This window comes from Pelodiscus sinensis, chromosome 5, assembly GCF_052426305.1.
Source record: "Pelodiscus sinensis isolate ZL-2025 chromosome 5, ASM5242630v1, whole genome shotgun sequence".
In the NCBI taxonomy this organism is placed as follows: Eukaryota; Metazoa; Chordata; order Testudines; family Trionychidae; genus Pelodiscus; species Pelodiscus sinensis.
In genome coordinates, this window is record NC_143056.1 from 4,094,663 (window position 1) to 4,115,181 (window position 20,519).

Consider the following 20,519-nt stretch of genomic DNA (forward strand, 5'->3'; position numbering starts at 1 on the left):
TGCTCACAAGGGTTAGACAGCAGCCTGGGGACTAAGGGGTTAACACATGCAACCCAGGTGTCATGGCTCCTTCCCCGCTTTGGCACAATAAATGCCGGAGTGAGGGCAGCAAAAGTACCCCAAAACCTTATCTACCAGGCTTTGGTATAAAACTTCCCCCCCAAATCTTAACAACCTAGATTTTGGGGATAAAAACTCCACTGCCACCACCCAAGTAATAATAAAGAAACCAGGGACAGACGACTTGGGAAATCTCACCCCTTAAAGTAAAACCAGGACACAAAAATGAACCAATATCAGGTTAATAAAAGAAAAGAGAAAGAACTTTTATTATTACCACAATATTCCTGTTGCAAGCACCATGACTAGATGGAAAAGTCACAAAGTAACACTCATGGTGGGGGAACCCAACTGTGGGCCTACAACTTAGTTACAAAAGAGAGCAAAAAGACATTTTTAAAAGTGCACAGACATCAGATCCCATTTCCCAAAGCATAAATCAATAAAACCTAATGGATATATCTCAACTTTACCCTTCTTACAGATAGTGAAGAGTCTATTCTTGGAGGGACTCAGACAGAATGTCTGACTCTCTCAGTAGCTGGAGAGAAACCGCTCAGGACAAAAGACGGAGAAACCAAAAAAATCCTTTGTCGCAGTTTGAAATTCCTATCTACGTTCCTATTGGCCAACTCTACCTGGATTAGGTATGTGATAACCCCTTAGTCTCCAGGCTGTTGGTTAACCCTCATGATCATAGCACCTTATAGGCCAACAGATGTATTGGAGCATAAGCTTTCATGGGAAAAGACCCACTTTGTCAGATGCATGTCCAGAGTAACACGGCTGCCCCGCTGATACCTGACCTCATGATCATGCCAGTTCCAAAGGAACAAGACCGTTGTGAAAGGAACTCACGCGTATCTCAGTGCAGACTCCTGCCTCTGAGCATTCAAAGGGTTACCAGTATTGAAAGTCACCCTCTCTGGCTCTGTAGATTAAGCAGCAAGTGATGCATTTTACTACGGTCTGTCGATTCGTGTTTAACACGGAGTACAATTAATGCTTAAAATTACATCCACTTCGTGTCTGGATAAGCAGAGGGAGCTGTGGCTGCAGGGTTGACAGGGTCAAGCAAGAACCCTTCCCTAGCCAGAGGATGGTCTAGGCTGAGCTGGGACGCTAGAGAGGCAGGCGGAGCTGGAGAGGAAAGATGCGTATGTGGGTGCTAAGCGACAGCCGTTACCACTGGGACTATTCGAAGTTGGTGAAAACGAACAGGAACGACAGTGACTCCAAAGTGATCCTCGGGGAAGTGGATCTGCAGGGTGTCACAGCTATAAGGGGCATTCCCCAGTGGCTCCTGGACGTCGTGGGATAGGACAATCAACCAGACTCATCAAGAAAACCTAAGAAGCGCAGCCGTGCTGAGTGCCAGAGAAGGAGACGGATCCTGAAGAACAGGGGCTTTGTCTCTACTAAGGATGTTAACTAGTAATTCATTTACGGGTTGATGGAATTTCCATCGACTACTTGACTAGTCGATAAGCACTTCCACATTCTGCCTTTGAAATGTGCAAGAGGGCCAATGGGAAGTCCTGTTGACTCCGGGGTCCACAAAGGCGCTTCTGCTTTGAAATGCGCAAGAGCCTCCACTGGGGACTCGTGTACATTTCAAAGCTGGCATGCTGCACAGAGTCCAGGGTCAGGTGGGGAGTCCCCACCTGATCCTGGTCTCTGTGAGGCATTTCAAAGCAGCAAAGCCACTTGGAGGCGAGGATCAACTCGGGACTCCCCAGCTGACCTCAGGCAGGAGCTCTTGAGCATTTCAAAGCGGAAGCACCTTTGTGGAGTCTGGAGTCAGTGGGACTTCCCACTGGCCTTCTTGTAAATTTCAAAGGCGGAACACGGAAGGGCTTATTGACTAGTCGAGTAGTCGATGGAAATTCCATCAACTACTCAACTAGTAAGTGAATCGCTAGTTAACATCCTTAGTCCCTACCCCCTAATTCCTAATCCTTCGTAGACCCTATTCTACTATTCAACAGGGGATAAACACAGAATAACAGAGCTCCTCTACTCTGCCCCCGACACACCACCCCTGACGTACCTTCTGCCACCCTCTATGCCAGTGGACAGGCCAGCAGGTGTAGACTCCAGACCCCATGCACTGAGACATGCGTGAGCTCCTTTAAAAAGGGCATCATTCCTTGGAGAGCATTGGGGAAGAACTGGGACATGTATCCATAAGTCCACACAGCTCCTGGATTGCTACACTGACATCAGCCCTGCTGGTTATCAAGAGAGGCTTGAGCGGCACAAGAATCAGATCTCATAAGAATCCCCACCTGGGCCTAACAAGGCCACATCCTCGTGAAGTGCCTATCGGTTGACTCATCTAGTTGGTGCTCTTTCTGCTCCCTGGCCTTGGAAAGGAAGCGCCGTGCCCCTCGGGAGGAAAGCACGTTGCCAATTAGCACAGTGCATCACGTAGGGACTTTGGGCGGGGTGAAAGAGGCCCAGAAGTGACGCACGAGAGCTCTGTGTGGCCCTTTGCATGTGCCCAATGGGCTTGGACCAAATGTTCACCAGCACGGAAGAGGAGACCAGTGTCTTCTAGGCTGCTTGGCAAACCACAGCTGTTCAAGCGCCGCTCTTGAGGATAGCTCAGAGATTGGGGGCGGGGAGGATGATTCTGCAGGCCTTGCTCTTCTGAGGGGTCAAATGATCAATGGAGGGTGATGGTCATGGGAGGACCCAAATGGGAAAATGCTCCTGAAAGCCAGCCAGTGTGGTCGGACTGCTCCATGGAGGTGGAAGCCACCCACAGGCAGGCACGACTGCCGTATCTGGGCAAGCCCACAGAAAGCTACTTGGCCACACACGCTTCCATCAGCCCAGAGCAGCCTGCGGACGGTCACCACGTGTCCAGTGTGAGGATGCTGGACACCACACGGACCTGCTCACACCTGTGGCTTGTGGCTGCCCTCCCCACACTCTCCCAGCTCTCCGTCCAGTCTGCAAGGCGTTGGTACATCTTTCAACTGAAACCCACCGGGATGGGGAGGGCAGGTAGCAGCACTGACAAGAATGGGGCTTAGTATTTTGTTCTAAGAGGCAGCCTGGTGTAGTGGGTGGAGCCCATACACTGCCCAGCACAGTGAGTTTGGCTGGTTACCCTAAGCCAGACATTCTCAAGCTATTTACCATTGCGGGCTGCATTAGCAGCTGTCTATGTACTGTGGGATGCAGCTACACAATGTGTACGCTACCCCGATGGGCCTAGAGATATCGCGTGGGCCGCCGTGGGGTGCCCCGATTGGGCTGCGAGTGGCCCATGGGCCATAGGTTGAGAAGCACTGCTCTAGGCACTGTTCTGCACAACCAAAGCCCAGTGTGCTTGCTGCATGCCTCTTGTGCAATGATTTGCCGCGGTGCCGCCACCATGTTGCTTCCAGGATACGAGGCGTACAAGGTGGGGGAGGTAATGCCTTTTATGGGACCAAATCCTGCGAGTGGAAGGTACAAGCCTCCAAGCATCACAGAGCTCTTCTTCGGGTCTGGGGAAGGCAGCTCATGAGGCAGAGGGGTGCACGGGAATGTGGAGGGACGCAGGAGACAGCAGAAGTCGCTGGAAAGGACCTGGCACAGATAAGAGAAGGCTCGGCCCAAGTAGCCACATCCCTCAAGCCTTCCAATCAGGCTCCAGCTGGAGAAGCAGGTTTCAAGTGAGCTCAGCTTACCCAGGCAAAGACGGTGGGAAGGCTGCAGGAGAGAGGCCTCTATCTCCAGGAAGCCAGAGAGAAAGTTGAGTATGGGAGGGGACCACAGAGTACGTCAGGGTCACAGGCAGGAGCTTCTCCAACAGTTGTCCACATTGCAGGCCGACGGGAGGAAATGCTCCCATTGACCAACGGAAGGAAATGTTCCCATTGGCCGACGGAAGGAAATGCTCCCATTGGCCGACGGGAGGAAATGCTCCCGTTGGCCGACGGAAGGAAATGCTCCCGTTGGCCGACGGAAGGAAATGCTCCCGTTGGCCGACAGGAGGAAATGCTCCCGTTGGCCGACGGGAGGAAATGCTCCCGTTGGCCGACGGGAGGAAATGCTCCCATTGGCCGATGGAAGGAAATGCTCCCATTGTCTGACGGGAGGAAATGCTCCCATTGACCGACGGGAGGAAATGCTCCCATTGACCGATGGGAGAAAATGCTCCCATTGACCGACGGGAGGAAATGCTCCCATTGGCCGACGGAAGGAAATGCTCCCATTGGCCGACGGGAGGAAATCCTCCCATTGGCTTCCCTTACTCCTTGCAGAAGGAGGAGTACTGGATGCCGGCAGGAGCTGCCCTCAGCGTTCGATTTACGGGTCTACACTAGACCAGCTAAATCGAATGCTAGATCGACCTCCAGAGGATCGATCTTCCAGTAAGTATAGATATGCCCAGGGGTTTACATGAGTGCGCTGCCTTAGATCTCAGTGGAGAACTCCTGATTTACACCAGTCCAATTGAGCAGAATTGAGTCTTGAGTCTTTGGCATGGTACAGGTACCTACTTTCGCAGCCATCGGTCATATACAAATACGCTGATGGCCACACTTTGAAATCGAGCCATGGCTACAGAAAAAGAGAAAATGTGCAAATGTAAATAAATTTAGTAAGTCTTCCTAGATCCAGGCAGGATCCTTATTCCATCTTCAGCTGGCAGCTTCATTCATTCATTAACTCTTTTCAGTGCCCCCATCTCATATTTTATTCAAGCATAACCTAATTTGATCTCACTTGCAATCTTCAACATGTTTTAACGCTTGCTGACTAACAGTTATCCAGAGCTACCTGGAGTTATTAATTATCTACTCTTGACTTTGAACAGAGCTAACACAAGGGTTTTGCTGCTTGGCTTCCAACGTACAAACCATTTCTTGGAAATTATGTCATCAATGTTGATACAAAGCATTGAAGCTGGTCAGAAGTTGCTAAAGTTTGATCTGTGGGAAAAGTCTGATATTTTGAAATGTATTGTGACCAGAATGCAACTCAACCGGATCAGAGACTGTGATGCATCATGGGAGATGAAGTCCAGGCGGGAGGCCCTGGCAAAGTGGACAACAGGGAAATCATGTCTATGAGCTATAATTCCCATGGGGCAATTTGGCAGAAACTGACTGATATCTAAGGGTATGTCTACACTTGCCCCCTAGTTCGGACTAGGGAAGCAAATGAAGCATACCGAAGTTGCTAATGAAGTGCGGGATTTAAATATCCTGTGCTCGATTAGCATATTCACGACCGGTTGCCATTTTAAAATGCTGGTCGCCCGATTTAACTTGCGGCATGTAGACAAGTCATTGCACGAGGAGTAACAGTTAATTCGAGGGAAGGGTTTTAAATCGGACTACTACGTCTACACGCAGCAAGTTAAATCGGGTGACCGCCATTTTAAAATGGCGACCGGCCGTGAATATGCTAATTGAGTGCAGGATATTTAAATCCCACGCTTCATTAGCAAATTCGATATACTTCATTTGCCTCCCGACTCCAAACTAGGGGGCAAGGGTAGACATATCCTAACTGACTTAATGCAAAAACAGTAAGTCCTGTGGCACATTAAAGACTAGCAATTTATATGGGCATAAATGTTTTGTGGGCTAGAGCCCAAGTGGGTGCACAAATAAAATGGTTAGTCTTTTGGGTGCCACGGAACTCCCTGTTGTTCTTGCTGAAATACACAAACACGGCGACGCCTCTGAAACGCACCCAATACAAAATGTTTCCATTTGAACAAATCAAAATATTGCGATTCAGGTTCAACCTAATGCGAAATGAAATATTTAGTTTCCATTTTTCCAACAGAAAATCAAAACGTATTGGCAAAAGTCAAATTGTCTTTTGTTAAGAACATCCATTTGAAAGAGAAAAAAGCATTTTCTCGTGCCAAAGTTTTATAATGGAAGAATCCTGACTTGGTCTGTAGAGCATCTAGAGGGTTCTTATGAAATCTTCCACCCAAAATCTTTTGATAGGTTCAGCTGTGATCCTCTTAGCCTTGCTGAGTAATATCTTACTCTATAACTAGTAGCATTGACTGCATTGGGACTGACCCTAGGGTGAGATCCAACTTAACCCAGCCTATAGCCCGTTCTTTTCAACGTTGGATAAGGGCCAATTTATAAATTCTTTATAAAGGTGTGAAATGATTGATAGTTGTTTTAATAAATACTCTGTTGACTGTAACCGAGTTCAGCAGATCAACATATGGCTTATTACCACCTAAAGCACATTCTACTTCTGTGCTTGCACCACACACTCATGCCAGTAGCACACATATGTTCGTCATTTATTATCCCTTTCTACATAATGTATTAAGGACACTGGTACATGAAGTGTGGCTATTATTTGTATTTTTGAGGCCATCGCACACAAGACTACCTGGAATATTTTTGTATGTGTACTTCTCAAACAACTAGATAATAGAGAAATCCCCTAAATGTTTAGGGATGGTCAGATCCTAATACAAATTCCACAGCCCATGAGCGGAATCAAAATCCTTGATCCAAACACACTGCAACTACAGGATGTTTGGGATGTGTATCTACATTTTGTTGCTTATGACCATCACTTTTACAGAGATCATAACACAGGTTGAGTCTGTGCATTGGCACATTGTGTAAATTAGGCATGTAAAATCCCATCTTAACAGTTAACTGTTTAAATGTGATGTTTAACTAGTTAACTGATTAAGCATGATCCTGTGGGCTGGGGTGGGGGTCACTCTAGCCCAGATAGGCTGGAGCGACCCCCCACCCAAGGTACAGTGGGCCTGTCCCGGCCGAGGCAGCCCCTATCCCATGGGGGATGCCAGCTCCTAGCTGCCGGCCTGCAAAGCTCTAGCTGACATCATGGTGGATCAGGCTGAACTGGAGCAGCCCCGTGCCCGCGGAGTCCCAGTTAACCGGTTACCCATTCATATCCCTCTTGTAAACTGTAGCATAATCCCATGGAAGCTATTGTATAAGTACCAGATCCCAATGGGCAAGCAGATAATTTCACACCATACCTGTTTTATTGGAGAGTCTGAAAGATACCATCTTGTCAGGGATGTTGCACACACTCCTCACGGAAGCAATGCAGCTGTAATTAGCATAGTCTTGAGGCCGAAGGTTCTTTAGTTTCAAGATCTTTGTTTCCCCCTGCACACATTAGAAAGGTAAGTTAGGACGAGATGAAGTTACAGGGACAGGCAGAGTATCACAGCTTTCTGAGACAGAATGCCAAGAGTATCGGACTGGGATGCTAATCAAGAACAGTGCCAAGTTGGAATCATCCAGAAAGAAAAGTTGATTTTAACCAACCCTTCAGCATACAAAAAGCGTTATGTAAAATACACTTAGGTTATGTCTAGGCGGCAGGGCATTCTGGAAGTATCCCGAAATAGCAATTCCGTGTCTTCAAACATGCCCGTTATTTTGAAATATATTTAGAAATAATGGACGTGCTATTCCGGTGTCCGTGTAACCTCCAGGGTTTGTTGGAATAGCACTTTATTTCAAAATTACCAAGAAATAAGCGACGCCATTTCCTTATAGACTAGGGATGTTAAGTATCGGTTAATCGAATAGTCGAGTAACCTTATGAATTCTTATTGGTTAGTCGACTATTCTATAGTCTCTGGGATTGAGGCCGGCCCCACTCCCAAGGAGCCTCCTGCCACTAAACACTGCTGCCTCTGTATCAGAGGCAACAGCTCGGGTGCCAGGCAGGAGCTGGTCCGCGGGGGGTACTAGTTTAAAAATCAACTCCCCTTGTGGACCTGTCGTCCTTCACTGCTGCCTCTGATACAGAGGCAGCAGTGTGGGGTGGCAGCAGCCTCTGTCCGGGGCCGGAGCTGCTGGACCTGGCACGAGCTGGACTTGAGCCAGGCTGCCTCCCTGTGTGGCTCCTAACACGCCTTAAATGCAGAGCCATAATAGGGGTAGGTCCCAGGCCCTGTGTGAGCCAGGATTGAGGCAGGCTTCTGGCTAGCCTACTAAAAAAAATATCGGCAAAGGGAGAGAAGCGAAATGTGTGTAATCTACGGCATTAACCTATCTGCTTTTGCTTCTCGGTTAATCGACTACACTATTATAGACATGACCTAAAAGGTTAACTCCTCTCCCATACACTTAAACACATGAAAGGAAGTGCTTCTTTTGGCAGTAGCTTTGAAATCGCTGTGACTGACTGGGTATCGTTTCAGGTAGTGCATCCTGAGAAGAAAACCCGTGTAATGAAAAATCGTAAGCTACCGTAAAAGAGTTCTTGCTGTTCTCCTTTGAAAACCAGCTTCCTCGAGAATTTATTTTTAGACAGCAGTTATGCAAATGATGGTGCAAAGATCTGAACCAAGTGTTTAATAATGAAGCTCTTTTCGACAGGATCTAGAGGAAATTATAGCATCCAGACAGGAAATTTTCACATAAGACGCCACAAGAATTGGGCATAACAGAGAAACTGCAAACAGAAACATTTGAGAAAACATCCCTTAATGGAAAAAAAATATATCCAAAACCTTATATCATTGATAGAAAGACACAGGTGTTTGTGTTTCCCTGACAAAGTGATAACAGATGCCTTCAGGAAGAATTGCTAAATGCAAACACTCAGTTTTAGATCAAATACAAATAAAGACATCACGGGGAAAAACACAGAAATGAAAGCAAGGCAGATTGGGAGGAACAGATACGACAGAACCGTGTTTATAGTACATCACTGTCAGTTAACAGTGTGGCACAGAAATAGAAAATAACATAAAATAAAGCTGTATTTAAACATGCTTATGTAATTAGTGCCAGCATAGAAACACAAGGATTTTTTTTTCAACCTCAACGTCTGCTCCTCAGACTCTCCCCAGTCAACAGACACATTTTCCAGTATTTATATCAGAGAAAGAGCGATGGCTTTGAGCAATCTTGGATAGCTCTCTGAAAATTTAGCCCAATGCACAAGGAAGAAAAGCAAACCAAAAATCAGGAACTATTGGGAAAGGAGTAGAAAATAAGACGGAAATATCATAATGCCACTAAAGAAATCCAGAGTACACCCACATCTCCCTGTGTCCAGTTCCGTTTGCCCATCTCTAAAGGATACAGAGCAGCCAACAGACTTGCTGGACCCCTAAGCAAGGGGGGCGGGGCATGTTTGTGCTCCCTGAAGGGGCGGGGCCTCCGTCAGATGGGGTGGAGGAGCAGTCTGCACTGTCCAAGGTGCACTGCACCAGCCCTCTGCCAGCCCCGAGTGCTACCCAAAATGCACCACGTGTTGCTCCAGGAGAGTGATTTAAAGGACCCTAGGGGTCTAGCCGGGCTGCTCTTCTGGAGCAGCGAGTAACAGTGGTTGGGAGTCCCCGGCCCTTTTGAATCGCCAGGCCCAGGACAACTGCCCCCCTTTGCCTGCCCCCATTGGCGGGCTTGGATATAGAGGTGCCTGAAAAGGTTCACCGAAGGACAACCAAGATGATCAACGGAAATGGAAGACCCCAACACTAGGAGAGACTAAAACGATGAGGGCTGTTTGTCTTCGAAGAAACAGTGATTAAAGAGGAATATGACAGAGGGCTGTAAAATTATGAACAGTCTGGTAACAGTGACTAGAGAAGTGTTCAAAGAATACAAACACCAATGGTCACCCAATGAAATTAGTAAGTAGCATGTGTAATTCAATGATGAGCACACAATTTTAGACGCTAGGCACAACTAAACTTTCATGCGGCGCACAGTCAACCCGTGGAACTCCTTGCCAGAGGATGTTGTGAAGACCAGGATTTTAACGGGGTTCAAAAAAGAACTAGGTTAGGGCCATCAATACTTATCTGCCACGATGGGTAGGAATGGTGTCCCTAGCTTCTGTTTTTCAGAGGCAGGATATGGGTCACGGGGAGGGATCACTTGATGATTGCTTGTTCTGTTCACTCCCTCTGGGGCACCTGGTATTGACCACTGGTGGCAGATAGAACACTAGAACGGATGGACGTTTGGTCTGATCTACTACGGCCGTTGTTTCGTTTTTACCAATGTGTCCAGACTACAGGGTTTTGTCGATAAAAGTCCACTTTTGTCGACAAAACTATACCTGCGTCTACACTACCGTTGAGTTCTGTCGACATAACGTCGACAGAACTCAGCAGTTTTGTCGACGCTGGTAAACCTCATTTTACGAGGCATAACGCCTTCTGTCGACAGAGTTCTGTCGACAGAAGGTGTTATTGCATGTAAACTGTCCTTTGCGTCTACAGTACCATGTCAACAAAGCAGCTTGCTTTGTCGACAGAACTGAATGTAGTGTAGACGCTCTTTGTCGACAGAAGCTTTGTCGACAGTATCTGTCGACAAAACTTCTGTCGACAAAAGCCTGTCGTCTAGATGTACCTTTCAATTGCCATGGCCAGTAAAATATAACAGGGTTCAGAAAGAATTAGTTCATGGAGCAGAGGTCCATCAATAGCTAACACTGATTAGGGATGCCACCGCATACTCAGGGTGACTCTAAATACCTTAGTACCAGAAGGCAGGAAGGGAAGATGGGCAGGATCTCACCCAAATAGCTCTGTTTTGTACACTCCCCCTCTAATATCATCCACTGTCAGAGAAAATCCAATAGACTAGTGGGACCATTGAGCTGACCCAATGTGGTACCCGTTCTTAAACTCAGAACGATGAGAAGGACAGTTCCTCCTTGGGTATGTCTAGACTGCATCCCTGGGTGTGTCTAAACTACATGGCTCCATCGATGGAACCATGTAGATTAGGCTGATCGGAAAAGGGAAATGAAGCCGCGATTTAAATTATCGCGGCTTCATTTAAATTTAAATGGCTGCCGGGCTGAGCCGACAAACAGCTGATCAGCTGTTTGTTGGCTCAGTGCGCTAGTCTGGATGCTCCCCTGCCGACCTGAAAGCCCTTTATCGACCTCCCCGTTATGCCTCGTAGGATGAGGTTTACCAGGGAGGTCGATAAAAGGCTTTCATGTCGACAGGGAAGAGTCCAGACTGCCCCGATCTGCCAACAAACAGCTGATCGGCAGAGTGGGGCAGCCATTTAAATTTAAATGAAGCCGCGATTATTTAAATCGTGGCTTCATTTCCCTTTGGCGAAGAAACAAATCTACATGGCTCCGTTGACGGAGCCATGTAGTTTAGACGTACCCTCTCTGCTGGCAGAGGAATGCAGATTAGGCAGGTCGACATTGCAAATGAGGCAGAGATTTAAATATCCCACGCCTAATTTGCATAAATATGGAAAGTCGGCAAAACGTGGCGGCCATTTTTATGCAAATTACACGGGATATTTAAATCCCTGCCTCATTTGCAATGTCGACCTGCCTAATCTGCATCCCTCTGCCGACAGAGGGATGCAGTCTAGACATACCCCTTGAGTTACTCAAGCAGAACTTTAACACAAGTAAATGGCAGGTCTGAAAAAAGCAGCCATGAACTAGCCTAGAAACGGAACTGGGCAAACACTGCCGAACGCTTACGTCAAGATTTTCACTCCGTTGTTAATAACATTGCAGCCCAGCGTATCGTTTCATCGAGACAAAAGGGTTGCACAAACATCAAGTGCACGGGGTTAAATAGGAAGGATCTGAGTGGATCTGTGGGCTGCAGTCAAAAATACCACACATAGGGAATAAGCAACACAAGATGGGAATGAAAGAATTGGTGGGCCTGGTTCGTTCAGGAAAGGGGTAGCCTTACAAGCAATCTTCCTTCCCAGTCCTGTAAACGTAGTGTAACACGCTTCACTACAATCATGGACGTCGTGCCAGTGAAGTCAAATGTGGAAGCTAAGCTCTTGCTGTATAAGTATTCACATGGTCGAGGGCTTTAAATTAGACGGTTCAAATGCACAAAATAGTAAGAACAGAGGAACACAAAAATGGCCATAATGGGTGAGACCAATGGTCCATGTAGCCCAGTGTCCTGTCTGCTGACAGTGCCCAACATCAGATGCCCCAGAGGGAGTGAACACAACAGGGACCCTCACGTGATCCCTCCCCTGTCACCCACCTCCAGACAAACAGAGGCTAGGGACACCATTCCTGGCTAATAGCCATTGACGGACCTAACCTCCATGAATCTATAGAATCATAGAATCATAGAATAATAGGACTGGAAGGGACCTCGAGAGGTCATCGAGTCCAGCCCCCCGCCCTCAAGGCAGGACCAAGCTCCGTCTACACCATCCCTGACAGATGTCTATCTAACCTGTTCTTAAATATCTCCAGAGAGGGAGATTCCACCACCTCCCTTGGCAATTTATTCCAATATTTGACCACCCTGACAGTTAGGAATTTTTTCCTAATGTCCAATCTAAACCTCCCCTGCTGCACTTTAAGCCCATTACTCCTTGTCCTGTCCTCAGAAACCAAGAGGAACAAATTTTCGCCTTCCTCCTTGTGACACCCTTTTAGATATTTGAAAACCGCTATCATGTCCCCCCTTAATCTTCTTTTCTCCAAACTAAACAAGCCCAGTTCATGAAGCCTGGCTTCATAGGTCATGTTCTCTAGACCTTTAATCATTCTTGTCGCTCTTCTCTGTACCCTTTCCAATTTCTCCACATCTTTCTTGAAATGTGGCGCCCAGAACTGGACACAGTACTCCAGCTGACGCCTAACTAGTGCAGAGTAGAGCGGCAGAATGACTTCACGAGTTTTGCTTACAACACACCTGTTGATACAACCTAGAATCATATTTGCTTTTTTTGCAACAGCATCACACTGTTGACTCATATTCAACTTGTGGTCCACTATGACCCCTAGATCCCTTTCTGCCATGCTCCTTCCTAGACAGTCGCTTCCCATCTTGTATGTATGGAACTGATTGTTCCTTCCTAAGTGGAGCACTTTGCATTTCTCTTTATTAAACCTCATCCTGTTTACCTCTGACCATTTCTCTAACTTGCTAAGGTCATTTTGAATTATGTCCCTATCCTCCAAAGAAGTCGCAACCCCACCCAGTTTGGTATCATCTGCAAACTTAATAAACGTACTCTCTATCCCAATATCTACATCATTGATGAAGATATTGAACAGTACGGGTCCCAAAACAGACCCTTGAGGAACTCCACTTGTTATCCCTTTCCAGCAGGATTTAGAACCGTTAACAACAACTCTCTGACTACGGTTATCCAGCCAATTATGCACCCACCTTATCGTGGCCCTATCTAAGTTATATTTGCCTAGTTTATCAATAAGAATATCATGCGAGACCGTATCAAATGCCTTACTAAAGTCTAGGTATATGACATCCACCGCTTCTCCCTTATCCACAAGGCTCGTTATCTTATCCTATCTAGCTCTTTTTTGAACCCTGTTCAAGTCCTAGTCTTCATCACATCATCTGGCAAGGAGTTCCACAGGTCGACTGCGCTGAGTGAAGAAAAACTTACTTTTCTTTGTTTTCAACCTGTTGCCTAGAAATTTCAGTTGGTGACCTCTAGTTCTTATATTGTGGGAATAAGTAAAATAACTTTTCCTTATTCACTTTTTCCACACCAGTCATGATTTGATTGACCTCTATCCTATCCCTGCTTAGCCTCCTCTTTTCTGAGCTGAAAAAGTCCCAGACTCTTTAATCTCTCCTCAGAGGGGACCCATTCCAAACTCCTCATCGTTTTCTGTTGCCCTTTTCTGAATTTTTTTCAGTGCCAAGATAGCTTTTTTGAGATGAGGCGACCACACCTATACGCAGTATTCAAGTACCATGGTTTTATAGAGAGGCAATAAGATATTTTCTGTCTTATTCTCTAGCCTTTTCTGAGACATCTGCACACCTATGTGAAGAAGATGGCGGTGATGGAATTTCAGAACTATTCAATCTCTTAGGTCAAAATCATGGACTCATGTAGAGTTGCACAAGTCAGGAACACATGATTTAATACCTTACAAGATTCTCAGTTCATTTTAGTTGATGTGTAGGCAACTGTGGCCCATAGATACTGTGAGTCTTGCAAGTTTAAGACTCAGCTGTTAACTCCTTGATGCTGTGGAGTAATCTCACAATTTGAATGTGGTTTATGTTCCATCAATTTCTATAATTTGTAAAAAAAAAAAAAAAAAAAGTAATTGTAGTTGATTTGTGTAATTAGTCTAATTATGTCTAATGATATAATTAGTGTAAATACAGAAAATGTAATCTTATAATTAAACTGCGCAATTACAGTATCTAATGATGATGATGAAGAAGAAAACCCTTAGGGGAAAAATTGTGCAGCAAGTTTACAGATCAAAAAAAAAAAAAAATCACTCTCTAAATTGCTTTAGTACAGCATATGAATGTATGCTTGGTCCCCCGGACCTCACCCAAGTTGCTGATGTAAGTAAGCCTTGTTAACAACCGAATTGCCGGGAATTCTGGTTAAAAAATCCAGAGCTAAATTTGAGTGGCAGGATTCCTGGAATACAGGTAAGGCAATTCTGTGGCATACGGTTTGCCATTTTTATTTAACAAAATAGAACAGTTAGTGCACACAGGAAATATGGATAAAACATTATGGGCCCGTCACCCCGTCTCTTTCCAGCTACAATAGAAAAGTTACAATATTTCACTATTTATTTTCCTTAAACTTCATTTGATTTGCACTGAGTCCAGCTTCAAAGCTATCAAGAAGGAAACGCTATCTCAAATTGAAATCCCCAAATATTTCTAGAGTCAGATCTCATCGGCCTTCACATCAGCTCCTGCTGTTTGCTACTGTGTCATCAGCGGAACCAGTTATGCAGGTAGGACTCAAACCTGTATCGCCTTTGGTCCTCTGGTGTATCGATTTTCATATGCATGCAGATCGATGCACTAATTCAACCTGACAACCAAGACGTGGAGCAAGCTTGTGGATAAACTTCTGCTGATCAACATGACAATCTGATTTCCTAATTGAACTCAGGCACATAGGTTCTTTGAAGAATGTTCATAATAACTTGGAAACCATATTTTTAAAAAAATGGAATCGAATTTAATGCAACATCTTTATAGCCTAACGAGAATATTTCAAACAAAAGAGACAATAGTAACGATTTCCATGTTGACGCATTATTAGCCAAGCAATCCTATTTCAAAGGGAGCCCTTCACTTTTAAAAAAACATCTAAAACCCTCCACACATCTGATCACTAGCAATTAAGCTAGAGTCCCAAACTGGCTCTACAGATAAGAACGGCCACACTGGGTCAGACGAAAGTCCATCTAGCCCAGTGTCCTGTCTGACAACAGTGGCCAATGCCAGATGCCAGAGGGAGTGAACAGAACAGGGAATCATCCAGTGATCCCTCCCCTGTCACCCATTTCCAGGCTCAGACAAACAGAGGCTAGGGACACCATTCCTACCCATCATGGCTAATAACCATTCATGGACCAGCTTCAAAGCTATCAAGAAGGAAATGCTATCTCCATTAATGTATCTAGTTATTTTTTGAACCCTGTTCAAGTCCTGGCCTTCACAACATCCTCTGGCAAGGAGTTCCACAGGTTGACTGGGCTTTGCATGAAAAATAAATACTTCCTTTTGTTTGGTTTAAATCTGCTACCCATTCATTTCGTTTGGTAACCTCCAATTCTTGTGTTATGGGAACAAGTAAATAACACGTATATAATAAGCTGATAAATTAAGTAACATAAATTGAACAACAGTAGCTTTTTAAGGATTTTCAGGACAGTTTTTTAATGAAAGTAGTTTCAGTCCAAAGTCTGGAACTGAAAGTTAAGTGCACAGAGGTAAGAGTCAGGCTCTCAGTTAAGGCTGTAGAGTAGACTCATTATTCTCTCTGTAAGAGCATATCTACACTAGGAAATTGTTTCCAAATAGTGAAATTCAACGTAATCCTGATTTTACAGAATCGAACTACCGTGTCCAAAATGAGTCCAAGGCAGGCTCTGTTCATGTGGACACGCTGCCTTGATGTAGAGCCCCAGGGAGCACTGGAGAATCATTCGTTCGAATGACTCTTGGGAGTCGTTATGTAGAAATAGCGGCACTGGAGTGTCCGCACCACCGCTGTTCCGAAATAATTATTTTAAAATGAGCGTTATTCCCCAAGAAAAGCAGGCAGGCAGATTTCAACCTAACCAGCCTGTTATTTTGAAATAACGGGCTTGGTAGGGTGGACCCTCCGTTTAGTAATTCAACCAAAGGGGGGTTATTTTGAAATAATTCCCTAGTGCAGACCAAAGTTAAGTGGCTTCAATGCCACTAGATGGAACAGCGTACCACTTGCAGAAGGTGTGTAGGTCACATAGGCACTTTCAAAATGTCCACTCTAGAAAGGAGCTTATGGGGGGGATGTGGGAGGGGGAGCAAGGGAATAGGTTCCCAAGTCCTGCTAGAATTAAATAAGAGTCTGTATCTAACTCCCCCAAGCTCTTAAAATAAAATGTCTCGGTAGAAATCCCAACCACATGCGGTACAGGGTGCCCCTTTAAAATCCGGGATTCTCTGGTCCGGCCACATTCGTAGTCCAGCATGACCTCGGATGTTCCAGGACCACAGAGTCCCAGTGCCCTGATGGGGATAGGGGCCCAGGAGCCTGTGCGGAGCTCATCTGGTCTGGGGAGGGACCAGGAGGTGGGAAGAGGGTGGAGCCCTGAAATGACCTCCCTTGGTCTGGAAAAATCCCTCATCCAGGACCAGTCAGGTCCCCAGGGTGCCAGGCCTGGGAGGTCCAACCTGTATTGCTATTGGATCAGTTTGTTGAGGGAAAAACCACAGATGGGAAGCCTGAAATGAAAAGAAGGGAATTGATTGTTAAAGAGTCAACATACTAGTGTGTACAGAAGGGTGAAAATATTATGAGGAAAAGAAAAATACTGTACCTTGATTCCTACCTGGGTAAAGAAGGGTTCATAGATTTCTACTCCTTTATCCGACCCTTGCAGTAATACCTCTTGGCCCCGTCGCCAGCTGTACCGGACCGGTGGATTGGAGTTCGCAACACACCTGAGAAACACTGTTCTCTCATAGTAAAACTGTTCCTTTGCTTCCCCGATGCTCTGGTGAACTGTCACTATCGGGTCATCTAAATCTGGAAATACAGAAAAAAAACACAAAAAGCACACCACTCATCACAAAATCCAAATTTATGGAGATCCTAAGATGTTTGCTACACACAAATAAGCTCCAAGGAAAACTGCACGCCTTCTTGGAAAACAACAAGCACACAAGAGAATACGCATGATCCATTCTGAGAACTGTCCCTACTCTACAATCTGACAGAGTGGGTCTTTGCCCACAAAAGCTGATGCCCAAATAAATCTGTTCGTCTTTAAGAAGTCACCGGACTCCTCTTTTTTGGGGCAGATCCAAACTGCGAGGCTTGTCACAGTTCAGTGGATTGTCTTGGGGCGCAATGGAGTCCCGCCCCACCATCGGGGCTCCTACCTGTTCCCACAAGAGAAATAACACACAACGACTCCAAAACCATTCATGGCGATAAGCTTGAAGGAATGTTTAAATGAAACAATTTCATTCTCTCTTTCTTTCGGAATCTCACTTCCATAAAACGCTGTTGATCAAACCCCAGGAATAATTAGTCCAGCTGTTTTAATTTGCATTGTAAGAGAAGTTTGATGTTAGTTGGTGAGAATGTTTAATCTTTGCCTCTTACTGGATAACGAGAGTTTATTTGTGGGGTTTTCTAAGTAATAAAATAGAACATGTGGCAGGCAGACGTCTCTGTAGCTAGCTACACACCAGAACATCCTTCCGTGGCTTCAGACACCCTTGACTGTCAATTAAAATACAGGTCTCCTGCTTCTGTAATATCAATTTAAGCATCCGTGGAGCCCAAAACAGAGTTTCTCCTGGGTCAAGTACATCAAAGTGAGAAAGGCAGAGCGCTTGGAGCATGCCTGTAAATCGACTCACTTGGTTTAGAGCAGTGGTCCTCAACTTTTGGGGCGGGGCTGCACATGTGCCATACGCCCAGGGGCAGCACCACGCATGCACCCCGTGCCCAGGGCCGCACAAGCGCCGGGCGCCCAGGACTCGGGGCGCAAGAATGGCTCAGGCCAGTCCTGGTCACTAGGCAAGCGCACATAAATGCCCCGGCGGGCTCCATGGCACCCGCAGGTACCATGTTGGGAACCACTGGGTTAGAGATTAGGATTAGAGAAGCAGACAAAGGATTAAATTAGCTCAGCTAAAGAAACTATATTTGCATGAGAACTTGGTTGTTTTTGAGGTTCCGGAAGACCTCAAAATATTGTGTCTTCATTGGAAAAAAAAACCTGGACCTGAAAAGTCTTTGGTAATATAGGAGAGAAAGGTTTTTTTAGGGGGTGGGGGGACGAAGGAGGCCCCAATGTTCAGGGAAGCTTCTGACTTGTTTGAGTAACAAATAAAGATTGCGCAGGATCTAATCAGCATGCACATGTACTGTAGTTGTCTACTTACACTGAGTCACTGTATATCACAGTGCTGGCTTATCCATGCTCACTTACAATCACTGGAGCTGCATACTCACAGTGATTGCTTGTGTTAATTCAGCACACAGGTTTTTGGTTGGAAAACATGGACAAGCCTGTTAAAACACACACACACATACACACACACACACTTTAGACTCTAGTCTATGCAGGACTTCTTCAGTTAGTTCACACACACACACACACACACACACACACACACACACACACACACTCTAGACTCTAGTCTATGCAGGACTTCTTCAGTTAGTTCACACACACACACACACACACACACTAGACTCTAGTCTATGCAGGACTTCTTCAGTTAGTTCACACACACACACACACACACTAGACTAGTCTATGCAGGACTTCTTCAGTTAGTTCACACACACACACACACACACTCTAGACTCTAGTCTATGCAGGACTTCTTCAGTTAGTTCACACACACACACACACACACACACACAGTTTAGACTCTAGTCTATGCAGGACTTCTTCAGTTAGTCCATATGTTACCCATTCATCCACAAATTCTGCCCCCAGTCCTGCAAAGGCCTGCTCCCGAGTAACTCTGCAAACAGGAGAAATCCCACCGAATCGGCTGCACCCACACCAGGTCCCGATCCAGCCCCGTGCTGAAGCCTGTCCCATGGAAGTCAATGGGAGGACGCACGCGTGATCAAGTTAGGTGTATACTTCAGTGAATTAGGCCTAGGCGAATACAGTCACTCCATTGCATTTTTGCAGGACGGGGGCCAATTGGAGCTAGAAATCAGAGAGCCGCCTTAAACATGGAAGCTACTCTCCAAAGGTGCAGATCATGTGTGGGGAACCTCAGGTTCAGGGCCCAGATGTGCCCCCCCCCCCCAGCAGGCCTGATACGGCCTCGAGGTTTAGGCTTCCCCTCCGCACTGGGGAGCCCACACTGGCTCTCCAGTCCCACCTTGTGGCTGGGGCACACAAGAGCTGCTAGGCTGCCCCCCACCCCAGAGTCTCTGGTGTGGGAGGGGAATGCGAGGAGGGTCTTTCTCCTTCCCAGTCGAGGGCCACATCAGTGAGGGATTTTTTTCTTCCTTCTCATTTGGGTGCAGCCCCCGACTGATTTTTCTGTGGGTCACTGGCCCCTGACCCAAAAAAGGTTTCTCATCCCTGGTGTAGATCTTGATTTGTGTAGTAAGACCAGGGCAGCATGCACATTGGAGAACGCGCCTTGATTGACCAGAAACACACGCGCACATAAGAACGGCCAGACTGGCTCAGAGCAAAGGTCCTCCAGCCCAGTGTCCTGTCTGCAACAGTGGCCAATGCCAGATGCCCAGAGGGAGTGAACACAACAGGGAATCCTCACGTGATCCCTCCCCTGTCTCCCACTTACAGACGAACACAGGCTGGGGACACCATTCCGACCCATGCTGGCTAATAGCCACTAATGGACCTAACCTCCATGAATCTATCTAGCTCCTTTTTAAACCCTGTTCAAATCCTAGTCTTCACCACATCCTCTGGCAAGGAGTTCCGCAGGTTGACTGCGCTGCGTGAAGAAAAACTTCCTTTTGTTTGTTTTAAACCTGCTGCCTATTCATTTCATTGGTGACCCCAATTCTTATATTGTGGGAATAAGTTAATAATTTTTCCTTATTCACTTTTTCCATACCAGTCATGATTTTATAGACCTCTATCCTATCCCCCCTTAGTCTCTTCTTTTCTAAGCTGAAAAGCCCCAGTTTTTTTAATCTCTCTTCATATGGGACCCGTTCCAAACCCCTAATAATTTTGTTGCCCTTTTCTGAACCTTTTCCAATGCCAAGGTATCGTTTTTGAGATGAGATGACCACATCTGTACGCAGTATTCAAGATGTGGGCATGCCATGGTTTTATAGAGAGGCAATACGATATTTTCTGCCTTATTCTCTATCCCATACGCCTGTCCTAGCAATATGTACAATCATTCTTGGTTATGGTGCATGCACATTAAATAAATGTTGTCATAGTTCTGCCCAGCAAAAGTTTGAACGTAACATCTATCACAAGAACAAATCCTGAAAGAAATGTTTCAGATTGGGACGGCATTTTCG

General features: G+C 46.0%; 1 protein-coding gene across 2 annotated transcripts in view; it reads right to left on the reverse strand.

Moving 5' to 3' along the window:
• Positions 1-20,519, reverse strand: part of MDGA2 (MAM domain containing glycosylphosphatidylinositol anchor 2) — a 634,890-nt gene that overhangs the window by 266,746 nt on the left and 347,625 nt on the right. Inside the window, exons 4-5 of one of the 2 annotated variants that reach the window (XM_075926141.2) lie at positions 16,846-17,054; positions 7,061-7,193 (exon numbers count right to left, since the gene is read on the reverse strand). In XM_075926141.2, the coding sequence (XP_075782256.1) occupies positions 7,061-7,193; positions 16,846-17,054 (342 nt within the window). The remainder of the gene's footprint in view (positions 1-7,060; positions 7,194-16,845; positions 17,055-20,519) is intronic. The other variant, XM_075926142.2, reaches the window with a different exon arrangement.